The following is a 20514-nucleotide window of genomic DNA, read 5'->3' on the forward strand; positions in this document are numbered from 1 at the left end:
GCTAGCCTAGTGGCACGGGGCAGTTCATGTGGCACATACAGTTCTGCCATCCAAAGTTTTGTCTGTTGCCTCATTTTGCCTAATGTGTAGAGCTGACCCTGACTCCTTAACACAAAGTGTGTGGCTACTAACCTGTTATGGACAATCAAACTGGCTCGAGGTCTGAAGGAGCCCTGGGCTGTGTCCTTGTCTCTATCAGTGCAAAACTGCCAAGCGTCTCAGAAAAAAACGGGACATCCTGGTTTTTGGAGTGAGATTGTGGTGACCATTTTGGGTACTGCGCTCTCACCCTGGAAAAAGCACTTTTTCCAGGGCAAGATTGTGGCATGGTGTCATGTGACTCGACGTGGAGCACATCCTGGAAGACATGCATCCCTGTTTTTAAAATGAAAATGTTGGACAGTATGTCAGTGGGATGCTCATCAGTGCCAAGTGGCTGGGTCTAGTTGCCATTTCAATTCTTCACAGAGCCCCAGAGCAAAGTTCTGCCAAGGGCATTGTAGGGAATTTAAGTGGCAAGCACTGGGCCCTTACTAGGTGGCTGGGGTCCTTGCAGCTGCCTAAGAATTCCAAGTGCTGACATCAGGCTTTTCTTACAATGATATGAGCTGGACGTGATATGTAAGGTAAAATACAGACCTAAACAAATGGATTATGTAGAGGGGGGATAGACTATTTTTGTTTTTATAATCCCACTTTAAGTATGAGAGATGACACCCTTCAGCTCTTCCCGTATTTCACATCGAGTGTCTCACCATGATGACATCATCAACCTGTGCTCGGATGTATGGTCCCAAGATGCCCAAGTGTTCTTCCAATTCTCCACGGACCTGTGGCTGAGTGAAAGAGCTGTCCAGGTACTCTCGGTAAACTACTTTCTTGTACTGCCTGGATGGCTTCTTCCAGCTGTTCTTCAGATCCCTGTGAAAACATAAGAGGCTGGTGTGGTCAAGTACAGACTTTTTTTTTGAAGCGGCTGCAGACTAGCATTTCTATATGTAACTGCCTTGCAATCCAGCACCATCTATGGCAGCGAAAGGGTGTTCTGCAACATTTATCCACCCTGTCACCTAATATTTCTTAAGTAGACCTTTATCTAGTCACTACCAGTCAGCTCCTCTTGTGTTTTTTTTAAGGCACATATCATGGTTGCAACTTTCTGCTGTCCCAAAATCCAACAGACAGGTCACCATTTCACATATGTGCCCATGCACTGTGCAACTCTAAGAAACACTGAGACAATATTTATACATACAGTAGGTCCCAGTTCAGGTCTTTAATCCGCTGTAAGGCTCAGGATGCAATCTTGGGTCATCACCATCTCTCAGCTTAACCGACCTTACAAAGCGGTTGTGAAAATTAACAAGTTGGGGAGGCGCTATGTATGCTGCCCTGTGCTGCTTGGTGGAAGGGTGGGATACAAATGTAATATTCAACTTTTTTTTAATTAAATGCTTTTAAAGCAGCACAAGGATGATTATGAGGAAACTACATCACCATTTCAGAAAGTTTCAATACAGCATCAGCCAAAAGCCTTTCCCTCTTCCTCCTCACATCACCTCTGATCTTTGGAGGTAAATGTTTGGAGGTAAAATCTCAGGAGCATCTCAAATAAGCTCACTGGTCTAGATCAGCCTTCCTCAGCCTTGGGACTCCAGATGTCATTGGACTACATCTCCCACCATCTCCAACCACTGGAACATACTGGCTAGGGATGATGGGAACTTATTCTAAGGTCAGCACAATCCTGGGACCCAACATGGGAAATGGCTGCTCTAGAGAGCATTGCGGCTTATGAATTTCTAGCCCCACAATCCCCAAAAGCTGGGCAGAACTTACTTGTCTCTTAGATATGGTGAAGATGTATGGTTCCCATAATCCCACATCACCTCCACTGCAGCAATGAAGTACTGTCGGACTCTGCCAATGAAAGTACGTGGATCCTGGTCATCTTCCCCATATATATCAAATTCTTGCTTGTCCTCAGAATTGCTGTAATCATCATAGTCAGATGCTCGATTCAGAGTCTTTGCGGAGTTTGTCACCATAGATCCTTTGAGGTCGGTCGGTGCCATGGAGACCTCCATATGGACCTTGGCTCCTGAGGTCCTACTCTCACCTTTGCTGAATCCATGCACTGGGGCTCCAATTTCTTCTACTCTTTTCCTCCTTTCAAATTTTTGAATATTGCCACTTATGGAACGAACGTCCCCTCCTTCACTATGGATTTCCTTTTGTCTATCTGCTGCCTCCCACAGCTGCTCTTGAAAGGGAAGATTGACAGCTAGGTGACCTTGAGAGTCCAGATTGTTTTCTGCTGAGGCCCATCTTTCGGAATTTTCAGTCTTCTCCCTTTTTATTTCTGGATCACTGTGAGTCATAACAGGAACCTCTGGAGTTGCAGGAAGTCCAGCCTCATTTGTCTGACTGGTGGTCTTATGGAGAACAGAGCCAGCACCTTTGAGTTGTCCTCCTGCAAAGACGGTGGGGGCCAATCCAGGTTTGGCTTCCATACTACTGTGCCCAAGAGTTCTAGGATAACCAGAAATGGTGTCAGCTGCACCCCCTACATCCTCTACTTCGTGAGACAAACTGGCTCCTCTCCAAGTTTGTTGGGAATAAGGAAGGTTCAGGGAGTGCGGGACTGGACTGGACTGGACTGAGGTGAACAGAGAAGATGAAGCAGTTGTCTTGCCAAGTGTGGTTGCTTGTTGGTTTCTTGTAGCCCCATCTGCCAAAGGTGCCTTTATTAAAGAAGCCTTGGCCTTATTGTTTAACTTGAAGAAGTTACCATTGAGCAAAGCCTGAGCTCTTTCTTCAGCTTTTCCAGAACTCTTCATTTCCCTTACTGGTACAGCATGTCTTTCTTCCAACGTGGCCTGGTGTGATTTCAGAGACCTCTTTTCCAAGTGACCACCACATCCATGAGGACCCAGATGACAGGGCTGCAACCTCATCCCATCTGATGACTTTTCATGGCTCTGAATTTCTGGTTCTGGTTGTAGCTTTATCTCCCCCTTTCTTACAAACTCTTTAGAATTTGTGTCATTTCCCAGGTCAACTAGCTGTGATGGAGGTGACTCCCCTTGATGAAAAGCATCCTCTTTTTCTGATAAACTTGTTTTAGGAAGCAACAAACTACCCAGCAATCCATGGGAATTTGGGTTCCAGATTCTGTTTGCGGTGGCATCAACAATGAGCAAAGCTTTATTCTCTTTCCCCCCAAAATCCTTATTTTGGCTAGTTTCTTGGAAACCTTCTTGGAGTGCTGAGCTGTCTAGTCTTTGACTAGTGTGAAATGGATGTGTAGAGAATCTATCATTACTCTCCAGAATGTCATTAGTATAGTCAGAGTTCTCTAGAATATTTGGGTTGTTAGTCAATCTGTTTGGAGCCACTTGCTCACCATTCTGTGCAAATAAAGAAGCATGTTCCTTCAAATTATCTGGGCCTCTAGTAGCTGTGTCAACCATCTCTGTCTCATGACCCTGAAAACGCTTTGCTGGAGATGTTGTCTCATGTACTTTGTCAAGAGAGGCTGTATGTGCCCTATTTTTGCCATGAAGGAAGTCTTCACTTACAGATGTAAAAGGGCCTTGACTTCCTATAGTTGCAGTAGATATTTGCAGTCCTACTTTCTCATTCAATGTTGTATCTGGCATCAATGATACAGCGTTATGCCCTTCAACTGTGTTAACTGTTTTTACATCTTCAAGCGAAGCTCTTTCAGAAAATCTGGAATCTGGATATACGTCATTTTGTTGTGTTAAATTACTGTCAGTTTTAAGAGGGAGTCTTTTCACATTCAAGGTCAGTCTTTCTGCAAGGCCCATCCCATCCTGCAACCCCTTTGCCTGAATGCTGGTAACAGGGTCTTCAGGAATTGCCTCCACCTTTTCCGATGGAGGGGCTGAATGAGGCTTCATGATCTCCACTGCCTCCTGTTTATCTGATTTCTCTCGGACCATCCCAGCTCCTTCAAGTGGGCTGAATGTCCCAAAGGGAAGAGTCTCGTTACCCAGACTGGTTGCAGTTTCTAACACACTCTTATTAAGATGAGACTCTTTCCATGAGAGAGAAGGGTTTCCTGTGAAAGAATGCTGTTGGAAACTTTGCTTGAGTATAGTTGATGGTTCTTCTTCTGCTGGAAAGGCATCAGTGGGCTTAACAAGGTCATCTTGGGAAGAAGGTAAAGAAATGTTATCTTGATATAAGGACTCCCCAGGAGGCGACGGCAAGTCAGTAGGATTCTTTTTCTTGTTTAATTTAAAAAGCTTATTGGTTTCACGACAAGGAGCCAAATGGTGGTTGGTCTTCTGCATTTCATTTTCTGCATCTCCATGCTTCTTTAGGCAAGGCTGGACAGGCCTGTTTTTCCTGGGGAAGCCTCTTGGTTGCAAGACATTGGCTTCATTTAGTTCACCTTCTGGTATTAATTCATAAGAGTAATCATATTCCATTTCATTGGGGCATTTGGAAACAGTGAACGTGGCTCTCATTCCTTGCCTCCTGAAGTCTGGGTTCAAGCATCCCAATATCCATGTGCCTGTCTCAGGTAAAAGGATTGAAGGAAAAAATGAGATCAGTATTGGCAATAAAGCACAGGGGCTTTCTCTCTTTCTGCTCGGTTAGGGGTACAACAACCAGAAGGGGTAGGACCAATAACACTCTCTCTCAAAATTCAAAATGTGTCGATGAATTCCAGGAGGCTGACTGCTGGGTAACCAGGTCCCAACAGACAATGTGTAGACCTCTTTTACTGAGAACAGAGGCAGCCTGGGAAGGGACAGAGCAGACCCCACTATCCTACTGTATGCGTGAGACAGTGGATAATAGGTAACATACCCAGTGCCCTGCAGATGGAGTCTGACTTCCATCAGCTCCAGCCACACAGAGCCGGCCCACCCATGAGGCAGGGTGAAGCGCCCACCTCAGGTGGCAAAAGTGTAATAGGCAGTGCTCAGCCCACCTTATCACTTCCAGCAGAAGTGGCCAGAGGGAGGTGTTTCAGCGCCCACTGGGAACTGGGGTGTTCCTATATGCCACATTACTGCTTGGCTCCCCTGCTCCCTGGGGTGGAGAAGCTGAGCAGCAATGCTTTGAGCAGTGCTCTGGCTCCCTCCAAATTTGGCTAGAGCCAGGGCATTCCTGCATGCTATATTGTTGCTTGGCCACTCAGCAGAGAAGCTGAGTGACAATGCTTTGTGGAATACCCCAGCTCTTGTCACGTTTGGCAAGAGCCAGGATGTTCTGGCAGCAGAACTGGTGGTGAAATAGGACAGGATGCCTCTGTCAACCAGTATGGCTATTGGTCAGGAGTAGTGCGTACCTCTGAGTACCCCTTTAAAAATGCACTGGTCAGGAAATGATGTGAGATGTAGTCTAACAATGTCTGGAGGGTACAGCGTTAGCTACGACTGCAATAGATCAAGAGAAGGAACTCTTAAGCCTCTTTAAATGAGTCCATCCTGCTTAGTCATCCTCACTTTAACTCTTCTTTCAAGGAAAACAAAGCAGGACAGACATTAAATAATGTTAAAGGTTAGAGAAGCTGAGTCACTTTTTCATGTCAAATGACTTCTGGTGCTTAGGAAGGGATCAGATTTGGCATATTGTCTTAAGTAGCACGGGATGCGGGTGGCGCTGTGGTCTAAACCACTGAGCCTAGGGCTTGCTGATCGGAAGGTCGGCAGTTTGAATCCCCACGGCGGGGTGAGCTCCTGTTGCTCGGTCCCAGCTCCTGCCAACCTAGCACTTTGAAAGCACGTAAAAGTGCAAGTAGACAAATAGGTACCGCTCCAGCTGGAAGATAAACAGTGTTTCAGTGTGCTGCTCTGGTTTCGCCAGAAGCGGCTTAGTCATGCTGGCCACATGACCCAGAAAAACTGTCTGCGGACAAACGGCTCCCTCAGCCAGTAAAGTGAGATGAGAACCGCAACCCCAGAGTCGTTCGCGACTGGACTTAACTGTCAGGCGTCCCTTTACCTTTACCTTAAATAGCACATCTAACTCACCTGGTTTCTCCATGGACATGAAGACAGTCTCTCCAGAGAGGGGAAAGAGCGTGAGGGTCTCTTCAAAGACTGTGTTGTGCTGAAAAGTATTCCCGGAGAAGAAGACAGACAGAAACTCAGTCTGGGAACCTACACTGAGGATGTACCAATACACAACTTTGTTTTGGCAAATCTTGAAGTGCAGATTATCAAAAACATAACCATTTATACCTGTAAGAGAAGTGAGATGGGGAAAATGCCATGAACATCCAGGTCACAGGGTGGACTGAGGCCAAAAAAAGAGTTTCAAAAACAAACAGATGAGGATTAAAATAATAGAGTCCTGGAATCCCTAAAGACTATTTTAAAAGTAGCTGCTAGTTTTTGGAAAGCACATGGGTGGAGTAAGAGTGCTCAGTGCCTCCCTGCAACACAACAATAGTGCATTAGTGGTCATTTTTTTTCTGCTTTATTAGATCTGCAAAACTTCCCCAATGAATTACTGCTGTTTGGAGGGGCCCATGTGCCACAAAAGCGGACAAAAAGAACAACGCAGAACATTTGCTGAATAAAAAGTAATGCAGAAAGTTACAGGATATTCACTGATTATAACTGAAGTAGTATGAGCACCCCAAAACTTCTAAAGGCACAGACAGGTACTGAAAGCGGGACTGTGTAAGGCTGCCGCAAATAGTATCATGAGCACAAATGATTATGAATGCACAATAAAAGGACTTCTGAAAGGGCCTGTACTGAATGAAATTTAAGTGATGTAAATAGATCTCTCACAGCATGCTTAAGCTTGTATGTAGGTAGGCGTGTGTGTGTGTGTGTGTGTGTGTGTGTGTGTGTGGCTTTTCTGGGATAGGGATGCACCCTTCCCCCCCTTTCCTCCCCCGCCCCACACAGCTTTACTTCTGGGGCTACTTACTGTGCATAACGTTGGAAGCATAGAACTCAGGATCCTGGGGGTTGACATTGGCTGCATCAGAACAGGACTGGTTGATATTCTCCTCCAAGTACCAGCTGAGGTTTTCATCGAAGACAGAAAACAGAACAAATCTTGCTTCATCTGACATCATCTGGAAGAACCACAAATGAAAGGGTTGAGGAGAGACAACAAGCATCACTGCTCAAGGTTTTTTGGATATGGAGATGAGATAGCAGGAGGGGAATATTCTTTCCACCTTGCTTCTTTGTTATCCGGTTCTAGCTTTCTTGCTAGAATGTGTGCCTTTGGGTGCCCAACTCTGAACTGCTCCCCATGCAGACCTTTAAATCATTTCTCTGCAAACACCTCAGAGTTAAGCTGGAGTATCAGTAATTACAGCAATCAGCCAACTGTTTGGTTCCCATGTCAACTTGTCACCTCTACTATATCTAACAGTAAGCTGATACTGCTAAGCATGGCCTCGGTTGCCATTAAAAAAAATGAATTGGGAAGAGATCTGGAGATCATCCAGTTCAAACACCCACTCACAAGTGGACAACCATGCAGAGCCTTGCCACAGTTATCCATGCCCTGGTAACATTCCGTGTTCGTTTATTACATTATTAATTTGAAAATTATGCAGCTACTCCATGACATAAGGGCCAGGTTGTTGGCCAGGGTTCATCTTACAGAACTCATTATTCTGCTATTTTGTAAAGTCTTCACTGACCTCTTGCTTTTTTTGGTTACAATTCAGAGGGATGGTCACCCATGGCTGCCTGTAAAGTACCTTTGCATGGTCTAATAGACACATAAGGCAGCAGCAACATCCAGAAGCAAAGCCAATTTGGGCTTGGCAGTGTCTGGTTGAAAGTCTCTGAGTAGATGAGGACCATCTCCTTCCCCCACTGGCATCGTCAGCTGCAATGCTAAGTCAAATTATGGCTTTGCATGAACACTGTGAAGCTTCCCAGATGGGATATCACAGCCACAGAGTGATTCTCCCCAGTCCTGCTGCTGATATGCTAACCAAAGTCAGGCTTTGGTTTAGCATTACATATGAATCTAGGCTTGTGGTTTGCCTCCCCCAGGAAAAACCATGACTAGTAAACCAAGAACAAACTTTAGTTTCAGCTTGTGGTTTGTCTCGCAAACCATGAGTTCCAGGTTCAGGCAATATGCTAAGCCATGCCAAGAAATATCTTAGCCCCAAATAGCAATAACAGGACTGGAAGAGGTGTGCTGCTGCAGCCTTAGTCTTTGCTCTGGGAACCTGCAAGTTTGCACATTCACACTAAGCATAGTTTGCACTGAATCCAAACCAGATCACTGTAGCTCCCCCTTATTGGGTTTCACATGCTCTTACTCTCTCAAGCACATGGCTAAAACTCCCTTGGGAGGATAGGTGAAGGGAGGGGAGAATTTTAGGGGAAAGAAGTGAGCATGGAAAGAGTTACACACACACACACACACACACACACACACACAAATACACACACACAACTTCTTTACTCATAGCTAATACATTTGGGCTCTAATACACACACTTACACATAACATGAAGTTGACCTCATGCTATTTTGTGAAGCTTTCTCCTAAGATACAAGGACCAACCTGATTCCCTCTCCGATCCATGGTCTCTTTGAAGCAGATCAGCAATGGTCCAATTAGCCCAGAGGCTAAATCCCGAGCAGGCTTGATAGAGCTGTAATAGTAGTGAGTCAGGCAGCGGGGATCTGAGTTGGTTGGGCCATCCTCAGGCATTATCTTCCACCTGTAGGTGAACACCTGGTTAGGTCGAATGGGCAAGAGCTTCATAACGTGATCTGGGAGGAAACAAACCGTAAGACCATTGTGTTACTGTATTTGCCACCAGCTTTTAAAAATCAAAAACTGGCTAAAGATGTACAGGGCAATCCTAACTGTGGTCAGCTCAGAAGTGATTCAATGGGGCTTACTACCATTACACCTGTCAATTTCAATTTCTCCCAGTTTTTCATTGTTCAGTCTTCTCCACAGTTCCACGTCAATTTGCAGGATTGTTTTCCTAATGTCCTCACACAAATCCATCAGCGTTTTAGTACTACTTTCTCCTGGCCTACACATTTTTGACTGCAATTTTACCTAATGCTTTGCAAAAACAATTTCCTCTCATATATGCATACAGCACTGTTTCTATTCCACTGAAGTTCATCTTCCACCAAAAACGACATTATTTGTTTTGCTGTCTGTTGTGGCAAAATTACATACAAAAGTCACGTAATTAATTGTGTAAGTCACAAAAATTATGTTATCATTACGCGTTCATTTCAATGCAAAGGAAATAGAGGCAATTCCCGGTTTAGGTGTGTCTGAATGATGGGCGATCACACATACATGCCAAACCTGGAAGTAGCTCCAAAACACACTCCGCTGACAGGCGTGGGGGACCAGAACGGAACCCCCATGCAAAAGGAGGATTGCCTGTACAAGGCAAATGAGAACATAATCAATGATGTATTATTTGCAGACTGAAAAGTGAATACTGATCCATTCTGGACATGGGACAAATAAGCAAGCACTAGCAATTTCCGCTCCCATTTTTGCTGTTGATAAAATCCTCTGACATCCCTACACTTCTTTAAACAGGAGCTATACAGTGGTACCTCAGGTCAAGAACTTAATTCGTTCCGGAGGTCTGTTTTTAACCTGAAACTATTCTTAACCTGAGGTACAACTTTAGATAATGGGGCTTCCCACTGCCGCCATGCCGCTGCAGCACGATTTCTGTTCTTATCCTGAAGCAAAGTTCTTAACCCGAGGTACTATTTCTGGGTTAGCAGAGTCTGTAACCTGAAGCGTCTGTAACCCAAGGTACCACTGTAGTTAAGATTTGTTCTTGGCTATAGTTCATGTTTAAGAAGGAGGCAGCTTAGCCACAATCTCAAGTTCAGATGACACTCTAAGCTGCCATGTCCACTGACCTAAAAGGACTGGAGCGCCAGCACATTTGCATGGTCCTGGTAAGCTACAGTTTGGCTTACCGTGACACGCAAACCAGATTGGTACACCTCAGTCTCTTGCAGAAGAGGGCAAGCAGTAGCCTTTAGAAAGCCACATGGCAGCCTAGCAAAAGGAAAAAGGAAAGGAAACAAAAAGTGGGGCATTGGAAGGTAAAATACAGTGGAAAAGTCCTGCTAAGACTGGAGCATGACTAACAGCAGACAATGGTAAGCAGCAGCACTGAAGGTAGGCAGATTTCTAAAAGCAAGGTGGTGCATATTCTACCATGCTACACACGTAGCAAAGTTAGGATTTTGTACCAAAGTGAGCACCGTGTCAATCTTGTTTTTCAAAGACATGTCTACTCCTTAAGTGGAATACAAAGTAGGGCTTGAAAGCTGATGAGGAAATACCTGGTGATCTCTCAACTGAAAAGCAATTTGCATGAATTGTTCAAGATTGCTCCCCACCTCCATGATTAGCTGAAGCAGGATAAATAATTGACAAATATGCAAATATATGCATGGTTATTTTAATGTGTGTATGCTCATAGAGAGCAAATTATTTTGGTTTTTCCTGGTGCTGTATGGCACAGTACTTTCCACAATAGTTTGATTAAAAAGGGAAAAAAGACAATATGCATGCACCCCTCCCACTCTAAGGAATCTACTCCCATCTGCTGAACGAGTCTTACTTTTGCTGCTTCTCATGGGGTAAAAGGAAGTGACACTGGTGATGCCATGGGGGTAAATGTTGTACGGCCGGCTGGCTAGATTCTTGAACATAATCTGAAATGACAGTTTTCACATTTTAACCAGGATTTGTAGCCCTGTTGGAGCCCAAATGTCAGGTGTAACAATATATTTTATCAGAGCCTGTACACTGTTTAGAAGACTGGCAAGCTGGGAGAAAAGAACCACCCCAAATGTTTTGCTCTACATCCAGACCGATGAGCTTGGCAGATAGCACTGGAAGTCTTTGACACAAATCAATTCAGCCTCTGCCAATTTCTGTGAAAACTACCACAGACTGCTGAAATGGTTGTGTCAACGAGCCCTGAATCTTCCCTGAGAATCCTAGGTTACATCTCAGGTTGAGACCAACTACATTTGTTCTGGGTATAAGCTTTCGTGTCTATGTGCCCATCCTGTATTTTTATAGTAGTGTCCAGAAAATGTATTTCTTGCATAGATTGGTTCATTGTTAGGTTGATGGTGGGGTGAAAGTCGCTGAATGTCTGGTGGAAGGTGTCCAGGGTCTGCTGACCATGTGTCCAGATAATAAAAATATCGTCAATGTATAGCAGGTACAAGAGAGGTTTGAAAGGGTAGGAGTTTAGGAAGCATTGTTCCAAATCTGCCATGAAGATGTTGGCATACTGTGGGGCCATGCGTGTGCCCATTGCTGTGCCGCTGATCTGAGAAAAACAGCACCCCACCCTCCCACTATATATAAGGGTCTGGTGACTTCTCTTTCAGTGTATCTGAAGAAGTGTGCATGCACATGAAAGCTTATACCCAGAACAAACTTAGTTGGTCTCTAAGGTGCTACTGGACAATTTTTAAAAAGTTTTTTATTTATTTCGACTGCGTCAGACCAACACTGCTACCTACCTCAATCTCAGGTTGAGAACATGATTAGTAGAAATACAAAACAAATAGGGCAGTTACAACTTACAAATTAGCAAAAGATTCAAGAAGGGAAAAGAATATTGAGCTACAACCCTCAAACAGTTTCCCAAGACAGAATAGATATATAAATAGTTCCTCGGGATAGAATTGTCTTTAGCAGCACTGTTTTAAAATAATGCTTTAGAGTCTAGACCATATGAGTTCATTCAGATGATCATTTAAAACTTGGTTTAGGTGATTGTGAAGAAGCTGCAGCAAGCCTCAGGCTTGTGTATTCCTACTCATCTCCTTGCTTCATATTAAGATGAGGAGAGTGAAAGCTGTTGTTTCCGCATTAGAAAACAAGCCACAGTTCCACATCACATGTGAACTCAGGGAACTGTGGTTTGTTAGCCAAAGTTACTTACACAAGGTCACTCACACAAACCTTACTTTTCCTTTAGACCACACCACAGGGTCTCCCATTTCTGCCCTAGACATTTTTAAATTTCTAAAAGTTCTTACATAGTTCTTACACAGAATAACAGAACTGTAACATGAAACTGTGGTTTGGTCTAAAGGAAAAGTAAAAACTTTCACTCCCCTCACAGATAAAGGAGGAGGAAAACAGAAGGAAAGTGTGTGAGCTTAAGACTTGCTGCAACTCACTGACAATCACCTAAGTCATAGTTAGGACTTAGGATGGTATGGGGGCAGGAGAAGGGTGTGGATGTGTGTGGGGGTGAATGACTGAGAAAGAAGAGGGGGTGAGAGAAAAAGAGACAAAGAGCGTGGGGTGGTATACTGATGATCACAAAGGGGTTGCTCTGACCTTTCTCATCTCTTACCATAAACTCATCACCAGTTTCTCCTTTAAGGACCGGCCCTAGAATCCCCATGTGGTCTGGTTTCGATGCCTTCCGCCTCTTGAAATTCGCATCCTCGTACTCCACAAACACGACTTTCTTATACTTGGAGCCAATCCTCTGGGGACCATGTTCCAGAAACTGTTTGGCATAAGCACTGCAGAAGAGAAGGGAGAAACGTTCTGGGATGAGCTGATGTTAGATCTGGAGAGGGCTATCATGCTTTGGCCATCACATCTCAGGCACCTGAGACATGCACCTAGCCAAATAAGTATTCATCTCATCACAGACTTCAGGGAAGAGGTCCTGGAGTATTGGCAGTGTCACTGTCAGCGGTCATCATTGTGGGATACCTGTCAATGTAGGCTGAGTAGCAAGTTGCTGAGCAGGAACACAAATTGTCTTGCCTAGCTTGACCCACTATCCAACCACCAACTTCTCTGTGACTACATTTCCTGTTTTAGGTGTTTGTTTTGTACTGCTTAGAAAACTACAGCTGCTTTTATGATATGACTGTAAATTGCCTTAAGACATATATGTAAAAGGCAATTCCTAAATTAAATAACTACTACTACTACCACCACCACTGGGGGCTGTCTGGTTGGCACTGACCCATGAACAGAACCTTCTCAGTGGTGGCTCCCAGATTGTGGAATGCCCTCCCTGGTGACCTACAGGTGGAATTCTAAAACAATCTGTCTACCCTGGTATTTCAAGACTGAAAGATCAGTTGTTTTGAGAATGTTTCAAAGTATTTTTAGAATGCTTTTTAAAATGTATTTTTAGTATTGCCGCCTTGGGCTCCATCAGGAAGGAGGGAGGCAGGGAGGGAGGGATAGAAACTGAACAACAACAACGATAATGATAATATTACTGTGCCAGATTCTGCTGCAGCCTGCCACAAACTTAAACCCTATGCTTACAGAAACACAGCTGACCCTGTTACCTGGATAAATAAGTGGAGTTATCTGAAGCATAGTCCCAAACAACCTCTTCTGCTGCTATGTAATGTTTCCAGGTCATAGGCTGCCTCTTGGCACGGGAACGGCCTGTAATCCTGTGTGGAGAATCACCCATTTGGATCACTGTGCTTTCCATATCGGCCTCACTGTATTCCAAGTAGTCCTCTTCATCCACGTAGTCCCCTTCCGCCACCCTCATCTTCTTCATGGGTAGGTTTGGACAGACTTCTACCGTAACTAAGATTTCCATGCCAGCTGGAAGTAAAGGTCAGAAATAGGTGTTATCTCCTATGTGCCTACTTTGTCTTCCTTGGGCTTAGAGCTCACTAAGGTGGTCAACCTGTGTCTGGCCTGCACCCCTTCACATTTCAGGTGGGAAATCTGTTGACGTCTGACTCCTCCTCTACAGACAACATTCCCTGCACAAATAATGCTGTTGTTCTCGGAATCTTTGATCCTTAGTATGTTGGTGAGCTGCAACTCCTATCATCCTTGGATACTGGCCGTTCTGGCTGCGGCTGGTGAGGGTTGTAGCTCACCAACATATTGAGGGTCACAGGTTCCTCAACTCTGCCCTGCACAATTTAAAATTAAGCAACTCACAAATTCATGAGGCTGATGGCATCTGTAGTCTATCAGCATCTGGAGGGCCACAGGGTCTCCCATTTCTGCCCTATACAGTTTTAAATTAAGCAACTAACAGTACGCTGGAGCCCCAAGAGAAGGCAGGGTGCAGAAGCTAGTGGAACCTCTCTGTATCCTAGCCTGTTACTATGCATCTCATATCAACTCAGATACCATTTTTCAATAAAGGGGAGGGAGAGGTTCACCCATTGGTTTTCCATTTCTGATCCTTCATTAGCACCTCCTCTTTCCTATAGCTGTTACCTTGCTGGTGTGATGGGATCTGGCAGAACATCTGAAATATGCCGATGGTTGTGGGCATTGTCTCAGCAGTGAGAAAAGTAGCTGGGGAGAGGTCCAGAGTAGTATGCCGATGGTGTCTCACAAGGAAAGTGTGGCCCTCAAAGAAAATGGAGTGGACTTCAGGTTTGGTGCCCAAACTAATGACATACCAGTAGACCAGTCTGTTCTGGCACACCTTGAAATCTACAAGAGATATAGAAAATATACAAGTGAGGAAACTGTTCAGTGATGCTCAAGACATCCCAATGGGTGCTACCACAGGCTTTCCCTGAAGATTTTATTTTGCCCCTGGCAGCCAAGCCAAACTTCACTTGTAAGGTAAAGAAAAAGTTTCTTCAACTTTATAGAAAGAAAAATGTTCCATGCTTTAAAGTTGGATTTTTTTTTAAAAAAATCATTTTGTATGTATCTCATCTGTACATACTTACGTTAAATACCATGTTAGAGTCTATGGTGAATCTCTTACTGCTGGAAGCACTAGCTTTGTTTAGGAAGCCTGATCACTCAAGAATGAATTGGTTTTGATGCTATCAAACAGGGACTTGGGGTCAGGACAAAGAAGCAGAGGGAGGAATCTTGAGCCAGGAGTTGCAGCCAAGAATCTTGAGCCAGGAGTCAAAAGAGCAGTTGCTATTGTTATTGCCCTTTGTAGTCCTTCCAGAAGAGGAGGAGAAACCAATGACTAACCTGGGTTAATGGAGTCACTCCACAGCCTAGAAACCCTTTAATAGCAATGCATGTTTCTCCCCATAGCTCTGATAGCTATGGAACAGCAACATACAGATCTGTGAATTATATATTCTAACTCAGGCATAGGCAAACTCGGCCCTCCAGATGTTTTGGGACTACAACTCCCCTCATCCCTAGCTAAGAGGACCAGTGGTCAGGGAGATGGGAGTTGTAGTCCCAAAACATCTGGAGAGCCAACTTTGCCTATGCCTGTTCTAACTCCATCAGCTTCTAACAGTGGCAAAAATACTAGGGCTAGTCCTTTTGTACAGCATGGTGAAACAGAGTGCTTCAAGCCACAGACTTTAGCCAGGTCATCTCCACACCAGACATTTAAAGCACTATTAATTATACCACTTCAACAGCCATGAAGAAACTGTAGCTCACACTGAAGTGGTATAACAGTGCTTTAAATGTCTGGTGTGGGTATGACCTTAGCTGAAGGCAGAAATTGGTGCCAGGATGGTAAAGTAAGACTTGGTTGGCAAAAGGGAATATTTGTCTAGCAAAGTGGGGTGCTGCTTGGTGTTCTATTTCAACCCACAAAACAGCTTGGACCAACCCTGAAAAATGCCCCTCCTAAGCCACCATACAAAATGGCTCCTGAGAATATAGAATATAGAAGCTATATAGAATATAGAAATTTAAAACATCCCTCTGCTTTTCCATTGTGCTTCTGTTCAGCCTCACTCGTGGTGTTTACATTCACCACCATCACCTTCTGTCAATCATTCCATCATTCACTTCTTTTTTTCTTGAGGGGAAAGATATAGGTGGCACTTACCAGGCTGGGAGAGATTCATGAATCCATTGATAGTGTGCAGCTCAGGGGACAAAGCATTTCCTAAGGTGTTGGATTCAGAGTACCAGCTTTTGCCTGATGGGAGACATTTGAAAGACAGAGGAAGATTGCATGACTCTTCTCAAGATCCACAAGAATTTCTGCTTCAAATATACAGAATAGGCAGAGGCAGCCGCTGTGAAAGAACTTGCAAGTCATTATTGAAAAAAGAACAACAAACATGGCAAAAAAAAAGAGAGTGCTTGGACATGGAGTTTTAAAACATGGACCTGTGCCGGGAAAGAGTGAGGCAAAAGGTAAGTGTGGATAAGTCCTTTGTTGGATGTCCATTAGTTCTAATGTTATAACACACGGAGACAAACATCTCCCAATCCACTTTTTCCACACTGTGCATTATTTTACATACCTCTATTGTGCCTCCTCTTTTTTGCCTTTCCCCTGCTATACTAAAACCACAAAGGCATTTTCTCATAGGAGAGTTTCTCCAACCCTTTAATCATTTTGTCTGCCCTTTTCTGGATCCTATTAACCATAGGTGTAGCCAGGATTTTTGTTAGGAGGGGACCAAAAAGTTGTTTAGCTTTTTGGGGGAGATCACAGGTAAAATCCCCCCTAAAAGAGGACACTACCGGGGCAGGCTTTTGTTTGAGGGGCAGGAGTCTGCTGTGGGGGGACAGAAACTTAGTTAACTGAGTGTTTTTAATGTATTTCAATACTTTTTGGGCTATGCCCAAGTTATTAACCCATAATCTCAATATCATGCCAATAAAAACTAACAGGCTCACTCACTTGGCAGCTACTCTGGTGTCATTTTCAGGTGGAGCGTTTTTATTTGCTTGGGTTGCTTACCAGGAAAGCTGGCTGTAGGTCTTGCTTTATCAGTTCTGTTGAATTTTATGGATTTTTAAAATGCCTACTTTCTTCTTTTTTATCTATTTAGCTGTTGTTGGCTTTTAATTAGAGTGTGTGTGTGTGTGTGTGTGTGTGTGTGTGTAAACTTCTACCCTGGAAGTTTATTGAAGAGTGTCATAAAATGTTTTGTGGGTGGTATTCAACAAAGTTTTACTCACAGTGTGAATGGTAGACCCACTGAAAGTAAAGAACAGGACAAAGTTAGGTTCAGTAATTTCAGTTGGTCTACTCTGAGTAAAACTTAGTTGAATAAAGCCCAGCAAAATAAGTCAGCAGTCTTGTACATACTGACCTGGGAGTAAGTTCCAATGACTAATGAAGCTTACTTTTGAGGAGACAGGCATAGGATTTTCACTTAAAAATGGGGGTAAATCCTGAGACTATAAACAAATTAAGTTTATTTTTTCCTATACTCTTTTACTCATTCTCCTGCTGTAATTGAATTAATTCCTGTTTTGTAACTGGCCCTTCGAAGTGTGACTGACTCTTGGGATTGCTTTGAGATGCTCCAGTCCAACCTGTGCAGCTTCTCATCAATATTATAAAAGGGCTATGGAAATGATGTAGAACCCATGGTCTTCAATATGTTGCTAGACTCCAGTTCCCATCAACCCTGACTGCTGGCCATGTTGGCTAGGGCTGAGGGGCGTTAGAGTCTGACAATGTCCTGAGCTTTCCTCAACCTTAGTCTAAGGCAATATCACTCTGGATCAGACCTGATCTAACACATGCAGCAGAATTAGATAGGTGAAATATTCATCTGGCAGACTGGACTATACCAATCTAGTCTACCAGGTAAGGGATTATATTGGTCATGGTTCTCCTGAGGACCAAGTTTCTTGCAATCAAAAAACAAAGTAATGCATCAGGAAGAAAGGTAGCCAACTTCCTGCTGGGCTAATTTTCTACTTGAAATTATTTTACAGTGTTGCTGCAATAAAAAGTGTAACACCCACCAACCAATAATCTGAAATGATACAGTCTACTCTATTGCCTTAGGACTATTCTACCTTATTGCTATCACATGCTGAAGCATGATAACATCTCAGTGGCAAATCACTTGGCCAGTCCTTGAAACTCTTAAGGAGCCTTTTGGCACCCTGAAGACACACCAATTTATTGTGTTATTAGCTTATGTGGCCCAGACCCAACCTAGTCCATAACATAGCTCTTGAAATACGTTTATCTGAAGCTGTGTCCAGGGTCACCACCAGTTTTAGCATCATCCTTAGCAAGACAAAGGACATTGCTATTAGCTACAGAAGGTTTTTCCTCCCTGCAGGGATGTGGAAAAACATCAAAAGATGGAACATGGGAAGCTGCCTCACACTCACTCAGGGTCCTTCTAGGTCAGTATTTTTTACACTGAGCGGCAGCAGCTCTCCAAGGTTAAAGAGAGGGGGGTCTCTCCCAGCCCCACCTGGAGATGCCAGGGATTCAACCTGGAATCTTCCACATGCAAGACAAATGTTCTACCCTCTTCTTCCCTTCCTCCCCACACCATTCTTACCTTCATCAAACACTGCAAAGAGTAGCACAAATTCTTGCACTATGCTTTGAATTCCTTCACTCATCAGGGTCCCTGCATACAAGATTTTTGAAAATGGAATCATTAAAAAAGAAAAAGAAAACCTCCAGTACCCAGTCCTGTAATGCAGCAGGGCTGGGCAGAGATAAAGAGCCACCACTTACATCACAACAGGGACAATTATATAATCTCCGGGGTGCTCTTTGCCAAACCTCTCCATGCCTCACTTTTGCAGCAAGAAACCCACAAAATAAGCTCAGCAGAAGAAGAGGTGGGTAATGCTAGCAAGCAAAACCAAAACTAAAACTTTAATTTTGAAAAATTCTTTTATAATGATTGACCAAAATATCAACAAAGGGTGATCCAGCTTTTGAGTTATAGAATCATGGAATTGTAGTTAGAGGGGACCCTTAGGGTCATCTAGTTCCTGCAATGCATTAACTCAACTAAAGCATCCATGACAGATGGCCATCCAACCTCTGCTTAAAAACCTCCAACGAAGGAAAGTCCACTTTCCGAGAGAGTCCATTTCACTTTCAAACAGTTCTTACCCTCAAAAAGTTCTTCCTGGTGTCGGAATCTCCTTTCTTGTAATTTGAACCTGTTGGTTTGGGTTCTACTCTCTGAAGTGTGAGAAACCATCTTCATGTGAGAGTTTTTAGATATTTGAATATTGCTATCATATCTCCTATCCTCGTTTCCAGGCTGAACATACCAAACTCCCTTAACCATTCCTGATAAGGCTTGGTTTCCAGACCGCGTCGTGATTCCCCAAAGACTCCGTCAATGTGTCCTGGAGGCTCTGCACGTTGGCCACCCGGGAATCGTCAAAATGAAGGCGTTGGCTCGGTGTTACGTCTGGTGGCCTAACATGGACGATGCCATCACTGCCTGGGTGTCCGCCTGTCAAGCGTGCCAAGAATTGAGGCCTGCACCACCGGCAGCTAAGGGACACACCTGGGAGACGCCCAAGACACCCTGGTCGAGGGTGCACATCAATCTGGCTGGCCCCTTTCACGGCCGGACCTTTATGGTAGTGGTGGACGCCTATTCCAAATGGCTGGAGGTGGCCCCGATGCACTCCACCACTACCGAGGCTGTCATCCGGGTGCTGCGAGGCCTCTTTGCGATGCATGGGTGTCCTGATGTCCTTGTCTCTGACAACGGATCGCAGTTCACGTCAGGCACTTTTGAGCGGTACCTTTTGGGACTGGGCATCCGCCATGCCCTAACGGCACCATTTCATCCATCCAGCAATGGGCAAGCGGAGAGAATGGTGCGCTTGGCAAAAGAGGCACTGGCGCGCCTGGACCGGGGAGACTGGCACGAGTGGGTCGCCGAATACTTGTTCGTGCAACACATCACCCCTCATGCGGCCACAGGGCGGAGTCCTGCCGAACTGCTTATGGGCCGCCGCCTCAGGTTCCCGCTCAACCGGCTGCACCCGGACTTTGCCGTGGCCGAACCCCCAGGCTGTGCCAATGCGCCACGGTCATTTGTTCCAGGAAACCAGGTCTTTGCCCGGAACTATGTGGGGGACATTCCTTGGGTGCCAGCCACAGTAGTGGGAGTCACTGGACCTCTCTCGTACCAGGTGGCACTTGAAGACGGACGCTTGTGGCGCCGGCACATAGACCAGCTTAGGCGTAGGGTTGGGGACTTGGACACTACTGTGGTGCCCCCAACTGCGCTTGTGGCTCCGGAAGAGACACTTACAGATGGTGAGGCTCCACCTCTCTTGCAAACTGCCAGCGTGGAGCCGAACCAAGCCACTTCAAAGGGTCTGCCAGACTTACCACAGACTCAGACCACTCCACTTGTGGAGGCTCCACCCACAGCAGCGGATCCAGGGGACTTGGTTTCAACGCCACCTAGGGTTGCACCACAGCCTCAGCAAGAATTGGGTGGCCCCCCGGACTTGGCTACCAGTCCCCGGCGGTCTGGCAAAGTTTCCAAGCACCCAACTTACTTAAAGGACTATGTTGTTGGACATGTATCACTGTTGGTCTAAGTATGTGAAATGCAACCAATATGCTTTTGTGCCTAATTGAACCATTACGTGTAGTGCTGTATATAAGGAAACCATTATGATTGTAACTAACGCCTTATCTCCGTGGGGAGGGGTGTTATGTACTGAAGTTCTCACCCTGGGCCAGCAGGGGGATACTGTAGATAGTTATGCAAATGAAGGATTGAAAGTGACGTTCAGTGATTGGATAGTTTTAGAAAATGGCAACAGTTACATTGTTCTGGAGCTCTATATAAGCAGGCT

At 44.7% G+C, this 20514-nt stretch overlaps 1 protein-coding gene across 5 annotated transcripts in view; it reads right to left on the reverse strand.

The window, feature by feature from the left end:
* Positions 1-20514, reverse strand: part of F8 (coagulation factor VIII) — a 75498-nt gene that overhangs the window by 21201 nt on the left and 33783 nt on the right. For all 5 annotated transcript variants that reach the window (XM_080990230.1, XM_080990229.1, XM_080990232.1 and 2 more), the window contains 11 exons: positions 18225-18296; positions 15785-15877; positions 14233-14454; positions 13329-13599; positions 12365-12539; positions 10601-10694; positions 8539-8750; positions 6925-7075; positions 6015-6224; positions 1840-4546; positions 756-921 (listed from right to left, as the gene is read on the reverse strand). In XM_080990230.1, the coding sequence (XP_080846356.1) occupies positions 756-921; positions 1840-4546; positions 6015-6224; positions 6925-7075; positions 8539-8750; positions 10601-10694; positions 12365-12539; positions 13329-13599; positions 14233-14454; positions 15785-15877; positions 18225-18296 (4373 nt within the window). The remainder of the gene's footprint in view (positions 1-755; positions 922-1839; positions 4547-6014; positions 6225-6924; positions 7076-8538; positions 8751-10600; positions 10695-12364; positions 12540-13328; positions 13600-14232; positions 14455-15784; positions 15878-18224; positions 18297-20514) is intronic.

This window comes from Podarcis pityusensis (genome assembly GCF_964106645.2).
Source record: "Podarcis pityusensis genome assembly, chromosome: Z".
Classification (NCBI taxonomy): domain Eukaryota; kingdom Metazoa; phylum Chordata; class Lepidosauria; order Squamata; family Lacertidae; genus Podarcis; species Podarcis pityusensis.